This window comes from Magallana gigas, chromosome 4, assembly GCF_963853765.1.
Source record: "Magallana gigas chromosome 4, xbMagGiga1.1, whole genome shotgun sequence".
Taxonomy (NCBI): domain Eukaryota; kingdom Metazoa; phylum Mollusca; class Bivalvia; order Ostreida; family Ostreidae; genus Magallana; species Magallana gigas.
Window position 1 is genome coordinate 49,759,799 of NC_088856.1, and position 19,845 is coordinate 49,779,643.

At 35.7% G+C, this 19,845-nt stretch overlaps 2 protein-coding genes across 2 annotated transcripts; both read right to left on the reverse strand.

Annotated features, from left to right (window-relative positions):
- Nucleotides 1–5: 5 nt before the first annotated feature.
- On the reverse strand, nt 6–10,715 carry LOC105331958 (RNA-binding protein 5). The gene is made up of 22 exons (XM_011434352.4): nt 10,576–10,715; nt 8,967–9,212; nt 8,680–8,851; nt 8,435–8,566; nt 8,192–8,258; nt 7,629–7,702; nt 6,674–6,778; nt 6,174–6,234; nt 5,515–5,574; nt 5,095–5,356; nt 4,847–4,892; nt 4,573–4,687; nt 4,044–4,129; nt 3,892–3,961; nt 2,578–2,849; nt 2,235–2,378; nt 2,048–2,098; nt 1,716–1,934; nt 1,244–1,309; nt 1,053–1,141; nt 758–884; nt 6–454 (listed from the first exon to the last, which is right to left on the reverse strand). Exons 2-22 carry the CDS (start codon nt 9,206–9,208, stop codon nt 326–328), a joined length of 2,589 nt encoding a protein of 862 aa, XP_011432654.3. The 5' UTR covers nt 9,209–9,212; nt 10,576–10,715; the 3' UTR covers nt 6–325.
- Nucleotides 10,716–11,653: 938 nt separating this feature from the next.
- On the reverse strand, nt 11,654–19,751 carry LOC105331957 (4-aminobutyrate aminotransferase, mitochondrial). The gene is made up of 13 exons (XM_066082732.1): nt 19,589–19,751; nt 18,420–18,553; nt 18,033–18,150; nt 17,709–17,758; nt 17,111–17,191; nt 16,755–16,847; nt 16,502–16,628; nt 16,148–16,296; nt 14,771–14,908; nt 12,946–13,113; nt 12,409–12,555; nt 12,083–12,194; nt 11,654–11,812 (listed from the first exon to the last, which is right to left on the reverse strand). The coding sequence occupies exons 1-13, from the start codon at nt 19,638–19,640 to the stop codon at nt 11,685–11,687; spliced, it is 1,497 nt and encodes a 498-aa protein (XP_065938804.1). The 5' UTR covers nt 19,641–19,751; the 3' UTR covers nt 11,654–11,684.
- Between the last annotated feature and the right edge of the window lie 94 nt (nt 19,752–19,845).

The following is a 19,845-nucleotide window of genomic DNA, read 5'->3' on the forward strand; positions in this document are numbered from 1 at the left end:
TGACAGTAATGATTTTTATTGCTGCATTTATATATTTACAATGGTAGAATACTATTGGCATTCTCCAATTCTTTATCAATCATCCCCTGATTCTTTAGAATTATCTTTTTAACATAACAAGTTCAAATTAAAATCACAGATGTCAAAGGTCATACGCAAAATGAAATGATTAATAATTGAATAATTCCTTCAACAACAGTACACCCTTTCTAGGTCTGTATTGGTTAGAACAGAATTCCTTGCATTTCCCAGTTCCTTTTAAGCACATCCACACACAAGCATCCTATATAATACACATACACAGTCACTCTAGCATCATTTTTCATCAGGAGTCCATTTCATGATATCTGGCAAACATGGTTTTCTTGACGGACTCTCTGTAATCGTCGCCGGCGGTCGTGCCATAGTTAGCTCCTCTCATACCTAGTCCAGCCGCCTGGGCTCTCCTCTCAGCCTACAACAAAGGAAGTACCCCATCTCTTAGTATATGCTTGCAGTCCAAGAAATTAAAGACCAATTATTATTCAATCATCAAAACTTATTTCTTTTCGTTTTCTATCTATCAATATATATCCAAGAGACAACGAAGGATTGCAAATTCTTTTGCTATATAGATGTATTTTTTATCTTTTAGTCAATGTTTAGTAACAACAAATTTTTTTCCATTCATTGATCAAGCTGACAGATATGACTATCAAGTGAAGAGATCATCTCTCCATATAAAACTTGACAACTGAGTTCTCTATAGTATGCTGACCTCGATGGGGTTGACGATGCCCTGTCCAGACTTGCCCAGCCCTTTGCCAGCCTTCCAGCCCATCTTCTGTAGTAGCTTATTGCCTATGTTGTCTCCTCCGATACCAGACTTGGTAGGCTGCTCATACCTACAAAATGACCAGTTAGGATTATCTCAAGAGTCCATTGTTTCACATGTAATAAAAATAAATCTGAAATTTTATGTCAAATAAGAAGAAATTTTGAAAACATACAAGCATTAAGAATTGCTTTTGCTCTCTGATGCCACATTACATGAGGATAATTTCACAACTTACGGTACAGGAAGATCTGGTCTCTTGTGTCGGGGTTCTGGGGGAGGGGGAATCCCGTACTTGTCACGTCTCTCCTTGGCTCTGTCTCGATACTGTGTAAAAAGAAACCCACATATAACGTACCAATCACATTCTTCTGCTGCATAATAATACAACATAATTCAAACATATTTCATTCAGTCATTAGCGCTTACTTGAAACTGTCCCGAGTCATTCCCACCTGCTGCAGCCTTCATCTTCACAAGATTTTCTAAATTTTGCTGAAAAATATAATGATTACAAGGATGATCAACTAGTCCAAATAAAGACCATATTTTTTCCACTTAAAGTCCCTAAACTTAATGTTAAAACAAGGGACTTCAACAACAATATACAAATTTGACAAGACATCTCATCAGTTCTTGGGCAATGGACTTAAAAGAGAAGAGTTTGATAATAGTGAAACATTGAAGAAAAAACCCCACCTACATCAAACATATTTTCACTACTGATTAGCTCATATTTATCTCATGATAAACAAAACCGACAAGGTATCATATAGCAACTAGGCTTGATTTCATGATGTGGGGTCATATTAAAAGTTTTGGGATAACTTGTGTATGTAGAATATAGAAGTTAACACCAAGCCTATCAAACATGTTAAAACATAGTTATATTTTATGATACCTTGTGGAGGTCAGACATCTGCTGGTGCTTGATGAGGATCTCCTTGGTCTGGAACTGTCTCTTACACAGCAGACAGGCCAGCTTGTTCCAGTCCGTCAGTCGGCTCTCGTCCAGGATTCCAGAGTCGTCATCACCAGGCTCCTCCTCATCGCTGTCACCACCGTAGGATGCCACCAGACCGGGCTTACCACCGCCCGACGCCTGACTGGGCGAGTTAGTCTGTAATAAAGACAACAGAGAGATTTCATTATGAGCTGTGCAAATGTGACTGTATTTCTACTTCTCAAGATGAAGGGACAAGATTTTTGATGTGTTGTATAGTCAATACGTACAGCTACTGTTGGTGGAGGCATCAACTTCTTGTCCTCTAAACCTCCCTTAGCCTGGAAAAGCAAACAACAATTTATTTATTTCAATGAAGTATTTTAAATTTAAAAGTAAACTGTTTATTTTACAATAAATATTAACATTGCTAATTGAAATGAAAACTTCGAAGATGTGTAATTTTCAGTGACTTACACTTTTCTCCAGAATGGCATAGCCTGCATCAGCAGTGGCTGATTCTTTCCTTTCATTAGGTCCATTCATAGCTTTCAGTGCTGCATTAAAGCCTTTCATTGCCTCTTTTTGCTTATTCATGGTCTGAGCCCATTTTTCCATGTCCTTTTAAACAGAACAAAAAAAGTCAAAATACCTCCACCAATGTAATACACTTAAATTTTAGTATGTCATCTAAAAGAAACACTTAAATTTTAGTATGTCATCTAAAAGAAACAATTTCAACATGCAGGATGAGATTCATTCGGATACAAATTTTATCCGCACACATACACCATCTGCACTGTGAAGTTTATCAACTCACTTTAGCTATTTTCTTTGCCATCTTATTCTTCTCCTTCTTTTCCTCCTTTTTATTCTTCTTCTCTGATGTTCCCTCCCCCTCGCTTGCTGGGGTGGCTCCATGCCCAGTGGGGGCTGGTAAGTAGGTTGACTTCTCTGCATCCCAGTACAGGAATTGGCCTGTCTGAGCATTGTAATAGTACTGGGAGTTGGCGTCATAGTACAAGGTTGTCATGGGATCATAGTAGTACCCAGAGGTTTCCTCGTACTGGTATGTAGACACGTCAGGGGGAGCTACGGGAACAATACACCTCATCATTAACTTCAAACAAAGTAAATTCCAACAAAACTGTGTATAATATTTTCATATTCTATTTTCCACATGACCCCTACCCCCAGCAAAACTCAACTTATGCAGCATAGTATAATAACCAAGTCATATTCTATATATGTGAAAAACTTGGCATTGGAAGGGGAAATCAGAATCAGAATATCTAATGTAATTTTGTTTAATTCCTTTCATAAATATTTTATTCAAAACAATTAGAGTATGATCCCACTATAGAAAGAGATTGAAACTATCTGTTCCAACAACTTCATGAGCAGTGACCTAGTATTTGACCACAACCCGTGGTACTCAATCCTGGTAATTTATATAGCACCGTCTGTACACCTCAGTCTCCAGAGAGGCTCGACTTTGGCTCCAGAATTGTGCATACAGCTATATTACATGCATATACAGTCTAAACCTAACGTTTATTGAGAAAATATGCCTTATCAATATATATTTGGCTCAATTTTTAGATAAAAGTTATACTATAACGCTATATTTCAGTTGCATATCTTAACAATTAACCTTGCATATTTTTACAAAAAGCAAAGAATTTCGGACAAATTTTAGTTCAGGAAACCTTAAATTTCTTGAAACACTTAGTTTATCAATATTCATTTAAAAACCAGTTTTCTTGGATTTTGTTATTAAGTTGATCCATGAATATATGCAATATCTGTTAACATTTTGCACTTATATGATTATTTGCTATAAATTTATATATCCTTAAAACTGCAATTTTCATCCATTAAATCCATGAAAATTGGTGCCAACAAATATATTTCATTAGATGAGAAGTGTTCACAGTTTTCCCATAAATTCAATGTTCCAAAACAACATGAATGACGACCAAATAGGTCGGCCGTCACAAACAGAATGTGTGTGGATATTTCTTTGGCACAACTTCTACACCTAAGTCACCATTGAGGCTAGACATAGGCTCTAGGTTGTGCAAAACACCAATGCAATTCTTTGAGAAAATATCAAATTTTGTGGAATACATACGATATGTTGGGTAATCCTGGGCAGCAATCTGCTCTTGAGTTGGTGCCTGAGGCGGTTCTTTGGTCTGGCCCTGTACAGTCAATAAAATCACAATTAAACAAGGCAAAAGATGGCAACAGAAAGTGTTTGTTCTTTATTGTATGGAGACTGACCTTTTTCTGTTGTGGAGTAGCCTTGGCTGCCAGGGATTTATTGATGGCTGCCTGGGCTACAGCTGCTGCTGCATTTGTAGAATCCGCTGAAAAATAGGAGCACAACCTGAGTCCCTTATTTCACTATTAAACTGTCCAAAAACATTTGAACATTTGTTGGTCATGTGCCTTCGAAAACATGTTTAAACCTTTATGGCATATGATGTTATTAAAATTGGCTGCAGAATACTACTACATGTACTTAGTGTTCACAATATTTGGTAATTTATTCTAGTTTTTGTTGATTTTGTTGTTGAGTTCATTTACTAAGTTAAATGTTCACTGGAATAAGATTTGCTACAACACATTTTACTGACAAGATCACAAGACCATTGTCAACTAATCTACATTTCCGTGACACAAATTACGTAATTAACAAAAATTGATGCTAAGTACATTATTAAACCCGAGTTACTGGACTTTAGAAAAACCCATGTTTTCTGTCAACATGTGTACACAGTTTGGGCTTCCTTTTAATGCAGGAACTTACTCTGCGTGCCCTCGTAGTATTGATTGTAGGCTGCCTGGTTGTAGTCTGTACCCTGATAATAGTTCTGATCATAGAAACCCTGTTGGTTGGCTTGGTTGTAAGCCCAGCCCTGGCCCTACAACACCACATCGTCATGGATGATAATTTATGAAAAACTAGCTTCAGCAGGTTATTTATCAAAACTCTTGCCCAAATAGACTGTAGTTTTTAATTCTCATTTAATGTTTATCTAAGCATTGATAAATCTTAAACACCTTTTAAACTAAATATATACCTGAGCTGTACCCAACTGGCTTGCAGCAGCACTTATTGTGGCCATCCTGTTAAACAAAAGTTCAAACTGTAATTTACTTCAATTTTGAGGCAGCTTTAATTGTAAAACCTAATTGTATATTTAGTATTTTATTTCAAGACATGAAATGTAAGTATTACTCTGGTATTCTACATATTGTTTTCATAATTTAGAGCAGAAAAAGTTTTAATGAGAAGCATCCACCAGGATATTAATCCACCATTACTTACACAGTGGAGAATGTATTTTTGGCATAATTCACCAGCAGCTGTTTGCCATCCACTTCAAGTGGAACGTGGTTATTGAACTGGTCCATCAGCTGAGACGCCTCATTGACAGTGTTCAGCTCCATGAACCCGAACCCCTTGGACGTGTTTGTGGCATCATCACGGATGATCTGAACATTCTTCAGGGGGAAAGTGGTGATCTGACTCATTACGTGCAAGATGTTGTCCTCAGTTGTCAAAGCATCTAATCCTCGCAAAATTAAGGCTAAAACACAGCAGAAAAGCAAATGTACACTCTATACACAAATAAGGCAAAAAGGTTAAAATGATATCCAAAGGAAAAAAAATCATAATGGGTATCTCATTACTTTTTCAACGAATAAAAATCGATAGACCTGGTTAGCTATGCTCCAAGTTACTTACTATTGCATGGATTTGTGCCGACCTGGTCAAAGCCATCCCCTTCCTGTTTCCTCTCAGACTCTGAAATACAAAACAGTATGTTTTACATCTACTCAACACAAATACTGCATCCACCAGCCTGATTTTGTGCAGTCCCCTGATCTTTCTCTGGGTCTACCCTTTTTTCATCCCATTCAATTTACACAATGCCAAATACAGGAATTGGAAGCATATATCTTTCCACATTCTTTCTCTCTATAAATGCCAATGGCAATCGCATTCACCATCTCTCATTACAAAGACACACACCCTGATATTTCTTCTGCAATTATTTTCTACACTCTTGCTAATTAAATTCATTCTTTCAACATAATCGATACAGTGTCGAATAATACATTTCGTAAATTAAATATGTCTTACTTGACTTATTTCTAGTCAAACACCCACTAAATCACTTAATTTCTCAAATCTCAATCAACTATTTCTTTTTGTTTTCATTTCACCTACATCATTTTTAAAAACTTGTTTGAGTTTTAAACTTTAATCTTTCAGAAATTGTGCCTCTAAGATCTTGTATCACTGATTTGAAGCATTTTAACACCCCTTCCCCTATTGTTCTTTGCCCATGCCCATTGAGAGCAGCACACCTGACAAATCTCCAAGTGTATGATATACTCTACCTTCTCGCGACAAAGTGCACTTGAAACAGTGATCCCTTCTCTTGAAATTATGGACGCCACACTAAAAGTCAAGAAATTTACATAGAAATTTAAATTATCCTAGTTATTATTTTACATTCATTGTACAAAAAGTAAACAAAAGTTTATAATATGTTTGTGTATTTGATTGGAGTTTTGTGTAGTTTTGTTTTCATACTCACCATTCCCTTGTTTTTTGTTTATTAAATATCATTTTCAAACAACTTGACACCACATTTAAGAAAATAACCCAATTCCACAGTAGATAACAAATTTTAAATTTCAGTTCACATTACAGCTTAAAATGTGTAGTTTGTGTGTGCAACTGCATTTTGCTCTACTGTAGAAAAAAAATTCAAATTAAAAAAAAAAACGAAAAAAAAAACCTCCTCCATCCCCCCTTCCCACCCTAGATTCTAGCCCCTCCCTAACACTGACACACCAGCCAGGTGTCTGGCCACCCCACCAGCGGGCATCATTACCTTGCTACAGGTCCAGTCTGTCTTGTGGATGGGGCCCTTGTCAAGCGTCTTTGGGGTGCTGTAGTGCATGGTGGCTGAGTAATGGTTCTGGATGTTAAGCACGCCCTGCAATAGACAGACAGATGATGAAGATAACGCTCTCGGCTTGGGAGACAAGTCCATGGGGTCATGAGGGATTGGCCACTGCAATGTTAGGCTGGGATCCTTTGTCAAGTGTCGTACATACATTTGTAGTCTTTGTAACATTAAGAGCATTGAAAACAAGCATGAGAAAGCATGCTGCAACATATCAAATTCATCTATTGTGGGTCAAGGGAAAAATTCGCAAATAAAACACAACATGTAATTTTCAGAGAAAAGGGAAAGAAAGAACAAAGCGTTAAATTGTAAAACAGTTAATCATTAGTTTAGTCATTAGCTCACTGTCACATTCCAGTCCTAGCTGACCCCTCTCATTCATGAAAACCAAGTAAGGGCTCTAATACTGATAAGTCACAAGCTCAAATTGTTCAATAGTTTGTGGTTATTACATATGCATACCATGTACAAGTATCTGATTTTCATTTTTTCTTCCCTTTCACTTAAATAATTTTTTTGATTTCCCTATTATCATTCATTGGTTCATTAAATAATGCTGTTTACGTCTGAAGCATTTGTTACATATACCCATGTAACCATTAAAAGGTACTTTCATTTTAGACTAAACTATAAAACTTTAAGAAAAACCAAGTTAAGATAATGATTCTTCCTAATCCAGTGCACAGAAAAAGATTCTGAACTTCCCATCTGAGTTTGATTTTGTTTTGGCAATCAATTACATTTCTCTTTCTTTATCCCTATCCTTCATTAGCTGCACATGATAAAAACTAATGCAAACTCCCCCCCCCCCCCCCCCAAGGAAAACCTAAATACATTTTCCCTAGACTTTCAGTACACTCTAGACATTTGTTTTGACCTGATAATGATCCATCCACCGCTGGGCATCTGCCACACTCTGAAACTCCACAAATGCAAAGCCCCGTGAGGTACCTGTTCAACGATTTAAATGTCATTAGAACAAAAAGCTTTATCTTACGAGGGGCACAACAAATTCAGCGTTATCCTCCCTTAGTCAGAAGTTTGGGACCAAGGGTCATCACAAGATTTCCTCAACTTACCCTCTGTCGCATCGAGTGTTGGGGGTAACAAAACAGTTACAGTCTTGTATGTTTGTGACATGTTTACATAAGGTTTACCTTGTCATCTTTAAACAATTTATTAATATTTAGTTTTACAATTTTTTTTTTTATAAACAAATGATTTGACTACACTTGTTTATTCATTAACAATTGATGAAAATCTTTCTTCAAAAACTGCAAGAGCTTTTTTGCATTAAAAGCTTAAAAACAGGATCTATTTCGATAAGATTAGATTATACTTGACAGTGAGTAACTATTGCAACTATAACTCTAGTAATTGTTATAGTACTGCTGAACATGTATAATGGAGTGATATATACTGGTTCACATTTGTCATTACCTGTACTTCTTCTCATGAGACGGACATCGCGCACAGGTGCCCCAAACATCATCAGTTCTGCTCGAATCTACAGCAAAGAATGCACAGATTAATTACATATCCATGTATCAATGTTCTATGGAATGTATTCTACAAAAGAACCCTATAATCAACAGGGCTTTCACATATCATCTTGATATTTGGGCAAGGACAAATAAAATTATGGAATAACCAAAATTAGTTGTTCGTCATTAAATTTCTTACGTCTTTTTCCTCCACCTGTGGCGGCAGATTTCGGAGCAGGATGGTGTTTGTGGGTGTGTCTGTCATCCATTTCTCCCCCGCTCTATCCTCTCTCTGATCAGACCTGTGATAGCTATCACGACTGTCTGAATCCTACAACATACACATGAATTTAAGTAATTTATATTCAGATTTACAGAAACTATAAATAAGTGCTATCCATAAAAAAATATTCAAACCCATCGTGAAAGGTTTATAGTTTTTACCCTGTCATCATCTGATGATCTGTGTGAACTTCTCTCCCTGTCTCTTCTATCCCTTCCTCTATCTCGGTCCCTGTCACGATCCCGGTCTCGTCTACGATTTCTGTCACGATCGTGAGACGACCTCCTCTCATCTCTTCGGCGTCCATCCCTGTCTCTATCACGCCTTCTTGATCTGCATTGAGAAATAACAATTTTATTTCTTATCATCAAATTTGCAGTTTTAATTCTATTACTACAGCAGGGAGTTAAAGCCATTTCTTTCCCTTCCTCTACAACTCAACACATACCTATCTCTGTCCCTCTCTCTATCATAGTCCGCCTGGTTGTCCATGTTCTGTTTCTGGCCCAGATGACCAGGTAAAAGGTCATACCCTCCTTCCTCATAGCCGTAGTTCTCATTGATGTATTCTCCTTCTTCATATTCCTCCCCGCCGTTGTTGAACTGCATGGGATTCATGTTAATTATTCCTATATTGCCTTGGTGAAATCCAAATTGGCCCTGCTGAAGGGCAAATGGGTGAAGTTCCATTTCACTGCAATTAAAATGTTCATATGTTTATGAAAGGTCTCGTTTTAGGAAAATATCATGCATCTATTAGGCTAGCACATTGTCATGAAAGAAAACACGAGTCTACAGCTTAATTAGCTGCAGGTCTGTAGCTCCCGGTCTAAAAAAATTCGGATGGACGACCTGGGAGCTACAGTGTAAGTAGTAAAAATAGTAAAAATCTGCAATTTACAGCGCCCAAAAAATTGCACTAGTTTGGGACTGATTAACCTTATTTACACACAAATTCTGTGAAAAAAATTAGTACCATTAAATTCTTCATGCAATTTTCTACTGACATCGTCTCTTTCCTTGCCTCAGACTTTCCCCAAAACACACAAATCGACCCCAGAAAATGTTATGTTAAATTCACGTCGAGATCGAGAGTTGACATTTTAACATGTATACAAACTGCATCACTTCAATTTACGGGACTGGTGATGGTGTTTAAAAGAATATCAGAGGCAAGTAAAGTGATGATATCTTTAGTAAAATGTCCGAGAAATTATTTGAAATCAAATATATGAACAGAATGTGTTCGGAAATAAGATTAATCAGTCAAAAACTAGCGCAATTTTTTGTGCGACGTAAATTGCAGCTTTTTACTATAAGAGGCACTGTAGCTCCAAGGTCGTCCATTCGAATTTTTTTTAGACCGGGAGCTACAGACCTGCAGCTACAGCTTAATAAGATCAAATTACAGGACCTGGGGCTTAAAATCCCTTGCATGCAATTCCCGTTAACAAATCCATCCTACACTTCAAATTGATCCCCACCCCCCCCCCCAAAAAAAAAAAATTAAAATATCTTATTGACAAATTCCCAAGTTAGAGTGTCATGATGCATGATGTGCAAATATTAAATACATTGGACACAAGTTGTCTAGTTACCCAAGATTGAAATCCTTTGAAATCAAGTTTCTTAAAAAGAGTATAATTGAGAGCTAAATCATTTAAAAGATGAATTTTTTAAAGATTAGCTATATTGTTCATATAGATTATCACCAAGTACTTTGAGTAATCTACCGCGAAGCCAGACCCTTACCGGACGATTTTAGCAGTTTAAACATGTGCTTCTCTGATAGAGAATCTGAATAAGCCCGTGACAATCTTTACCAAATTGAATATATTACAATAACAAAGAGAGAAACAGGCTTAGATATTTATGTTGAAAATTAACAAGATTGAAATTATAACCAGACTTATTCAGGGCAATTACGCGTAGATTTTTCAGTTTTTGTCAAGTGCGCCAATTCAGCCCAAACACATGAACATCAACGTCTTCGCATATAAAACATGCACCTATTTCTTAAAACGTTATTGAAATAATGAATTCATGTAAGCTATTACCTTAATTACCATTAACAAGCATACAAAACGTATAGAATTTTCTATCACTTTTCTTCTACCAGTATGGCGACGGTGCAGTAATAATGCATTGTGGGTAATGTCGTTACCTCGCCTATAGGTATGAAAACAGTCATTCGGATAATATTGGAAAATGCCGTAATGCGCAGTTTACATTCACGAGTTACCGTTGACACAAATTTACACATTTTCAGACATTTTACCCCAACACACCTTCTCGCACATCTATTGAATATATCTTACTTTTTTTAAAAAGATAATTATACGTACAAATATACATTTATATCCAATGTTTCCAATGTAGAATGTGAAGGATTTTATACTAAGATAGCTCTAAAATTAAAAATTTTAAAATCTATTGATCTCTTTCAGAACGAGAACTCTTTATAAAAAAGGAATGTACCCAAATTCAAAAGGTGAAATATACGGATTTTGTTTTACTATATATGAATGATACCGTTAGTTCATATAGCAAAACAATTAAATCATATCTCAACATTTTAGACCGATTTGACGGTTAATTTGTTGACCATATGCAGCGTTAATTAAGAGATATTATATGGTGTACCATACTATTCCAAAGTTGAAACGTTGCTTTATATAACGCAAGAAGAAGAAAAATTGTCGGACGCTCATTCATTATCAGGATAGAGACCTTTGGTATCAGCAACTTTGTCTGCATGAATCCTACCGTATTTTGCTACCCATATGCATACATTTAAATATTTACATTTTCCAGTGTCTTTAATTTGCTTCTGATAACACTTTGTACTTTTTAACCAATAACTTCAAATGACGCCAAATTGAGACGCCAGCGGAGTTTGCTTATCTACATGTAAAATTAAATAATTATTTGATCGTACGATGGCTTAAAATTATATAAATATAAGTAATAAGAAATCATTCTTTGAATATCATGAGGTGATAATTTCGATCGGAGCGTGATCAAATCTATCATGAAGCCGTTCGGGCTTTTTTGGATTTGATCCCGCCCCGACCGAAATTATCACCTCATAATACTCAAAGAATGATTCCTTAAGTAAATCAAACACACAAGGAATATAATGCAACGTAACAAAATTGAGCTTTATTCATAAATTGCAATTGTTTTGTATTGTTGATTCCAAAATTTCTAAAAATATGTCAGCGTGACCTTTAGTGAAGGTCAAGGACGGCCGAAGTCTGAGGGATCTCTCGCCACCTGGACCTGTATTGACACCTGAATATTAATAATAAATGAAATAATTAAAATAAATAAATAAATAGAAATTGCTATGAGATTGTTAACATTGATATACATGTATATTTAAGAAAAGGTTTTTAAGATATATTATTTACTTAATGAATTCTTAATGAGAAATTGCTACCCTTTACCTTTAAAAGATTGAATTAATCATTATGTTATATCCTGTTTGATATGTATTGGCTTTTAAAATCATGTAAATCATTGACTTAATTGAAGCTCATTTATCTATAATATCATATATACCTCTGTTCCGCAAACCGATGATCATTTGGTCTCTCTCGGAAGTGTTTGGAAAATCCAAAGAACAGAGAGTTCCGAGTCCACGGGCGTTACTAGCATAAAAGGGATATTTGAGCTAAAAAATTAAATATTAAGAGTTACAGAGAAATATTCTTGAACTAAGAAATTTTAAATATACCAGGCCTACAATTAAGACAATCTTTTGGATTCCAAGATGGACGTTTTCCCACTTCACTTCGTAAGTTGTAAGAACTTTTGTTTAAAACTTTTGTATATATGTCATATATTTAATTTATATTAAAATATGTAATAGAATATCAGAACAAAACCTCTAGTTCCCGTAGCCCCTTCAACAGGTGTCCCCCGGTGTCTGATACCAAGTCCAAAAGGTGTTCATCTCTGATGGTACTTAGTACAGCTCGCAGCAACACGATCTTGGAGGGATCACCGACCCACGTGTTAAATATTCGGAAAGGCTGTCAAAAAACACAAGCAACACTCTAATTATTTGAAGCTTTTTTTCTTTTTGATCGTCAATGAAAAGATTAGAGATTTCAATATCCAACCAGCTATGTATGTACTCATATACAGCTTTCATCATTTTACTACGGTAAGAAAACGTGAACAAATTTGCTGCCCTGCAATACACTTTCACAATAGAAAAAAGATCAATGTGTGCATGGCGAAATATGTTTACTGCACTTAGCGCTTTTAAACATAGCACATGGACTTCGTTTCATGTCCTAAAAGTGCTGTGCACTGCACTTCCCTTAAATCCGTTGAAATAAGTTGCAAGTAAGACACGTATTACTAACTCCTATTTCCCTAGAACACATACATGTATAGCTAAGAACACTGGATTTTACCTCCTGAGGTCTCATTTCCTCTCTGTAGTAGAACCCGCCAGTCATCATCTTTTTACCGAAAGCAACGATATCCGGAGGCTCCGGGAGATGGAAATATTCGTGGGCCCAAAACTTTCCCGTGGATCCACATCCCGTCTGGATTTCGTCCATCAAAAGAGCTACACCATTCTAATGCAGAGGCGGATCCAGCAATTTTGAAAAGGGGGGGTTCCAATTGATGAAAATTAATGCGTGCAAAATTCATTATCAATAAACAAGGCCTTTCGAATGTTTTCCGTGCATAAATTTAATAAACATTTATCTCGTCAATATCTATTTCATATCTATTCTAATATCAGAGTGCACTGCATTATTGAACAGAACGGTTTGGTTTAGGTAAGGAAGATTAGCATAATATCTAGCCTCATAAAACCAAGTCTCCAGCAATGAGAATGTGCGTCTATGCTATGCTTAATAGAACGAAACACTAAGAAACAAAAAATAATTCAGACTTATTACGATAAGCTATTATAAAAATGAATTTTTGGTAAAAAAAAAAAATATGTGTTTGATGTTTAAATTCTGAACGATTGATTGATTTCAATTTCTATCAATTGTCATCTTAAATAAAGGTCTAAATGATAGGATATGACAAAAATTGGGATAGTTTATCTGCTGAATAGATGGAACATGTGTAATACAATTGTACAAGCAATAGTCGTCCCAGGGAACTTGATGTAACCTCTGTATAATGGGTGCGCCACATCATCCGGCACTAGTACAGATGCGATCTTATTCAGGAAAGTTTTGAAAAGTTGTGCATTTTCATAATGGTTTAACTTTACATATAAACCCCTTACACGGTATTTTGTAACATAATTTCCGATTCTTGGAAACAAAACAAAAAAGGCTTTCTTTTGTTTCTCATGTGGGTATGAAGGTACTGTATAGCTAGCATTCCAGAAAAATAGCATAACTTGCATAAGCGGGTCAATGTTTTCGTATAAAACGAAGTAGAACTTTTCTATTATAATTAAGTTAATTAATTAACAATACATTTGAAAGCAACTGTTAAAAGTAAAACGAATGCGCGTACTCGTACTTGAACGTTGTTTTACTCGATGGCTAATCAGTTTAAAACTGTATGAACTATAGTCGATTTTTTAAAGAAGTAAAGCAGAAAATACATTGTAGATGTTATTATAAATGTGTGTTTTTAGCAAAACTGCGTAAGTAATTTTTTTTTAAATTTTCCACATGCTTACTCATGGATGTAAACACCGGATGCTGATGAGTAAAAAGAAGCACCTTTTTCGATAAAAAAAATTGTTGGGGTTTTTCATAAAGAATTACATGTACATGTAAATTACGGTACGTTGTAAAAGATTCTTTAAATAAGCAATTTTAAAAGCATTTATTTGAGATAATTTCAGTATTTATATTATAAATGGGGAGAATTGCCTTTAAATAGGCATTACAAGTTTTCAAAAAAAAATTCATTGTCCGAGAGAAAGGGGGGGTTCCGACCCCCGGAACCCCCCCTCTGGATCCGCCAATGTTAAATGAATGTAATTTAGGCATAATGATACAATTTTAGAGCTATCATCTTTAGAGATGCTTTACAATACAGCTATATACATGTAGTTTTATTCGTTTAGAAATGTTAGAAAATTGATTTTTAGGAAAATAAAAAAAACCACGGTAAGTTTATATTAGCCAGTAACGATTAGATTTTTTAAAACTTCTCGTGGAGATCTCATGCATGTTGCAAAATACATATGTATATACACTGTACGCATATATTTTAGAATGTTTACAATTAAGCATAGCTGAACATTATTTATACTTCTTTGCATATTTGCTGTAGTTGCTGGAAGAACCACGGACTGGCGTGGTTATCTCCCCCTGCTGATTGAACAGGTTCCACGCAGCATCCTGCCACAGGGCGGCCATCTTTTTTATATCGCTCTATCTTGTCAGCTACCTGAAGTGGGAACAAATACGATATCGATTAAAGATGTTTTTTACACAACAGTACAACCATTTATTACCAATTGTTTTCTTAAATTAATTAAATAGGCATGTACATTTAAGTCATTTTATGATGATCACAAGTAAAAATGTATCAATTGATCAGGGTTACCCGGTATTATACCCCACTAGATTTTGTCAAGCGTTGTCAGAAAAATTTATCTATGCAAAGATAGGTTTTTATCGTACCCGAAACAATATCATTTAGACTATAGTCTGTCCCAAGTTATTGCTTCCACCACTTTTTGATGATTTTTGATAAAAATACACATACCTGTGAAAGAAATACAATTGAAATCGATGAAAGGAAATATATCCAAGATATCTTCATTGAACAATTATCCCGTTTCACTCTTAAAATTTCACAGGAACGAAAACAATTTTCTTACGGAGATTTGTAATGGGACATGTTTACATCTTTTCTCCATTCGGAATACACTCGGAATACATCGCGCAATTTTTTAACATTATCATCCGGGCTTATTAATGGCTGATGCAATGCAAAATCTCCGTAGACTTTCAATTTTTGGATGTGTATTGAAACCTGAAGCGGTAGAGGGGCGTTTCAAAACAGATAATCTGGACATTTTTCATATTAGTGGATGAACGTAGTTTGAGCACAAAGGTATTTACTATTATTGAAATATCAAGCAAAAAGTGGTGGAAGCAAAAACTCGGGACAGAGTATAATTTTGCTATTTCCAACATCATTCGCTTTGAAATTCATTCCTTAAGTTTGCTCAGTTGCAACTAGAAGCTCTGAATTCGAACTTTCAGCAAAAAAATGACTATATCAACCTCAAAAGGGTATGGTCTTTTCCTATAAATTGAAATGTACTAGTATTTCAAAAAATGTTCATGCATGTACTAGTAGTTTACAGAAGAGGGAGCCAAGAAGCGCTGCGAGAAATTACTCTGTTCTATGCATTAGATTTGACCCAATCTAAATAGAATTAGATCCTTAATTCACGCTCCCTAGCCTAGTACCCGATGCCTTCCGAAAGCAAGCCCGAAGCTTGCACTCAGAAGGCCTCGGGTACAAGGCTATCACGCTCCCGTATTTGATATGTCGTCGCTGTGGGGAGATCTATGTCGCTGTGAGGAGATCTATGTCGCTGTGAGGAGATCCTCACAGCGACATATCAAATACGAGAGCGTGACGGATCTAATTTTGATTAGATTGAGATTTCACCTCGCTGAGGGATCGTCCCTCCTCTAGTCGATTTTCTCTTTCGTGTTCTTCAAGAGGATATTTCAAACACGGAAAGTCAACCATTGGCCACTTCATGCTACGGAAGTCCAGCTTCTGCTGCCAGCTGGCGTGGCTGGCTGCCTGTGCCCCTGAATACCATTTGTTTAATGAAATATAATAAAGATTTTGCTGCATGCGACACAGACATGCAGAATTTCAATGTAGCCGTAAAGTATCTATATTTTTGTTCGCTATATTTGAGTGTAACTGTACATGTGCATTTAATTTGAAGAAATTTCTACATCAAAATAATTTGTACAGAACTGAATTAGACAGATGTTTCATAAAGCTGACCTAGTGTCCACCCGTGGGAGGCCCCCGTGAAAGACAAGATGGTGATGTCAGCGCTCCCTGGCGGAAGATTACACATGCAGGAGGACATCTCCTCCGGTGTAGGTGGCGCTCCCCCTCTCCGCCTCCTCTGAAAACATACGTCGCTTTATCATAATAACAATTAAAATATTGATAGATATAAAACACTGATAAATCTTAAAATAACAAATTGATAAAATTTCAATTGATTAAAATCAATTAGAAGTCTAATCACCTCATGAGCTATGAACATGGCTTTCAGTCCGTTTTCTATCGTGCAGGAACCGCATGCCATTGTCTGTACCTGTTTCATGCCTAAAGGTGCCACCTATAAGACCCAACATTATTTACCGAAATATGTTAATATAAAGAACATGATACCTATAGCTCGTATTCCGTCATTATGTTTGGTGTGTTTTAGTAAAAGAAACGGCGAAGAAAACAGTATAACTGAAATCGAGAATTATCATAAATGATGAAATTTTAAAAAAAAATGAATGAATGCCGAAAATAGTGCAAAACCCAGGTAATTTTTTTCATGTGTAGTAAACGATTAAATGGGTAATTAATACTGAAGTAAATTAAAATTACTGATAAAAGTTGTCCATTGAGGAGTTCTGTCCAGTCGCCCGGGGGAGAGACACCCAGCGCCGGTCTGTTGATGAAGGTGGTCTGTGAATTAGGGCCAAAAAAAATAAAAATAAAATGTCGTTCAATAATGCAGGATGTATCTATCGCATTATTGAATATTAAAGCTATTACAAGAATAATCGGCGTATGGCTTAGCATCAGGCAACATGAAGGCCTAAAACAATTATATCTTTCATTTCTCATGCTACGCGTTTCAAAATACTGCACGTAGTTAGGTATTTTACTTTTTATTGCAAAAAAAAAAAAAAATTAAAATAAATAGACAAATTAATAAACAAATAAATAAATAGATAAATGAATAACCATATTTCTCTATATTAGAATTGAGTTATTCCTCTTTTTCAAAATAGAAAAATAGCCTATGTAGCTGTGCCTCAGAAATAAAACAATCAGTTTTTGGCCAAAATATTTTTGGGCAAACATATTTTCAAAATCGATGCCTGCATATTTGTAATGTAGAGTTAGGTTATCACATTTGTACTGAAATGAATACAGAAATAACATTACTAAATCATGAATAGAACAACAAAATATTTACCCAATTTTCTTTTTTACTCATTACTTCTTTTAGCTTTGGGTGATTGTAACCTAGAAAATATCAAGGTTGTTTTGTATTTATGTATTTGTATATAAGTATTTGAATATGATTTGTGTCTATACTAAAACTTTATACACGTACGTGTACTATGATTTGATGACACGCTTTCCTACATGAATGGCGCGATATATGTTACGCTTAATTTGTTTTTAGAAAAAGATGAACAATTGTCACATGTTACTTCTACATGTGTGTAAGTGTGAAGAAGTGGGTTTTTTTTTAAAGGGGAGGTAACCAATCTAGGGGTAGGGGGAGGAGTGTTACCAATAGGAATGGACGCCATTTGGGTGAACATGTCAAGCATGACGTTGTCGTCGGCGTCTACGATGTAATTCCCACAACTTTTGTCATAGTCCGCGAAAAAAGCCACGGCATCCGCATTCTGTAGAGAGACAAACCATTTTGTCTTAGGACATGCAACAACAACATTTACTTATAGGCGGATTCCATGCAACGTTTACTTCATACGGTATATGTATGATATGACAACGAGTGTGTGTGAAGAGAGTATTGTATAAAATATTTAAAACAATATAAATCAAGAGCATTTTTTTTATCTGTAAAAAGATAGTTGGTAAATGATGACGACATTTTGAAGCAAACAAGCATTAAAGATATTGTGATTCTATTTTAATCGTAAAATCGTTTTACCTGAATTTGATCAAGTTGCGTCAACAGTTGAAGGGACTCGGGCCCAGGAACTTGCGTGACAACCTTGGGACCAATGGGTTCCTGGGAGAAATCGCTTCGAACACGCTTCGAGGAAACTGCCCATAATAGTGAACCTGACAGTTTGTAGGGAAAAGAAAAGGGTTTTTCCTTAGAAACTTCCTTATCTTATCTTCGATCATTTTAATTTAAATTTGTTCTCGGGATTAATAGTTATAAATTAGTCCTTATATCTAGTTAACAATTTTAAAATACCCTAAAAACCCACAAACCGAGATAGGTATGCTGACACATGCAATTTAAAAATTGTTTGTGTCAACACATATACAACAGTTATTCATAGTTATGTTAGAATTTTAACATAAATATGGTGTATGATAGTATAATTCACTGGTATCTTATGAAACAATCATATGTCGCATGTCTACATAATAAGTTAACATTACATATTAACATTCATAAATCACATGTCAATATATCAATTATATTGTATCTTGCATTACGTTGTCAGATAATGCTTCAGTTAAATTTCTAATATTGAAATCAGAAAAAGGGCAAAATATGTAAACTTGAATGTCAATTTAATTATATCGCATGCATGCATAATATCATCTTGCCCGTTGACACAGTTTTCGTGCATATTATTTTATCTTGCATGTAGTGGGCAGTGCCACCATACATTTCACATGTACATGCAAACATCATTATCTTGCACGTTGACAAGCATTTCGATCGTGCACGTTGATGTAATCTATCATTCATGTACATGTAGCTAGGGAGAAGAACTATGCCACCATATATAAACTAGTATAACATACACCAACTAAATTGTGACCTTTGACCTCAATGACCAGCACACATTGTGGCCAAACATGAGGGCAATAATCAATTATTAATGTATTATACATTTTTTAAAATCCCTTTGACATTTAAATTGAATTGTTCGATATGAACTGCAGTTATTCATGTGATATTCAGATTTGTGAGTATATATATGTACTTGAACTCCAAACCTAGCCTGTTCGGGGTACCTGGGCTATTGATTTTATATTCTAAAGTACATGCATGTAACTATCTTAGTACATGAAATAGTCGATCAAATTGACAAACACCTTAACAATAACTAACATATCCTATACATTTTATATTACCTGAGTTTTTAAGACATTGGCTGCCTATGGTATTCCTAATTGCTGCAGCCATAATTTACAATTAACTCCCACTGCTGAACAATGTATACAATGTATACACACACACACACACACCTATACCTGTATCAACCTACGAACATTCATGAATACAGGAGAGCGTTCAATCGCGCACACAATCTAAAATTAGGTCAGGGTCCCCACAGGTGTGTAAAACACGGCGGCCCGAGTGTCCACTGACCAATGAATATAGGGGCGAC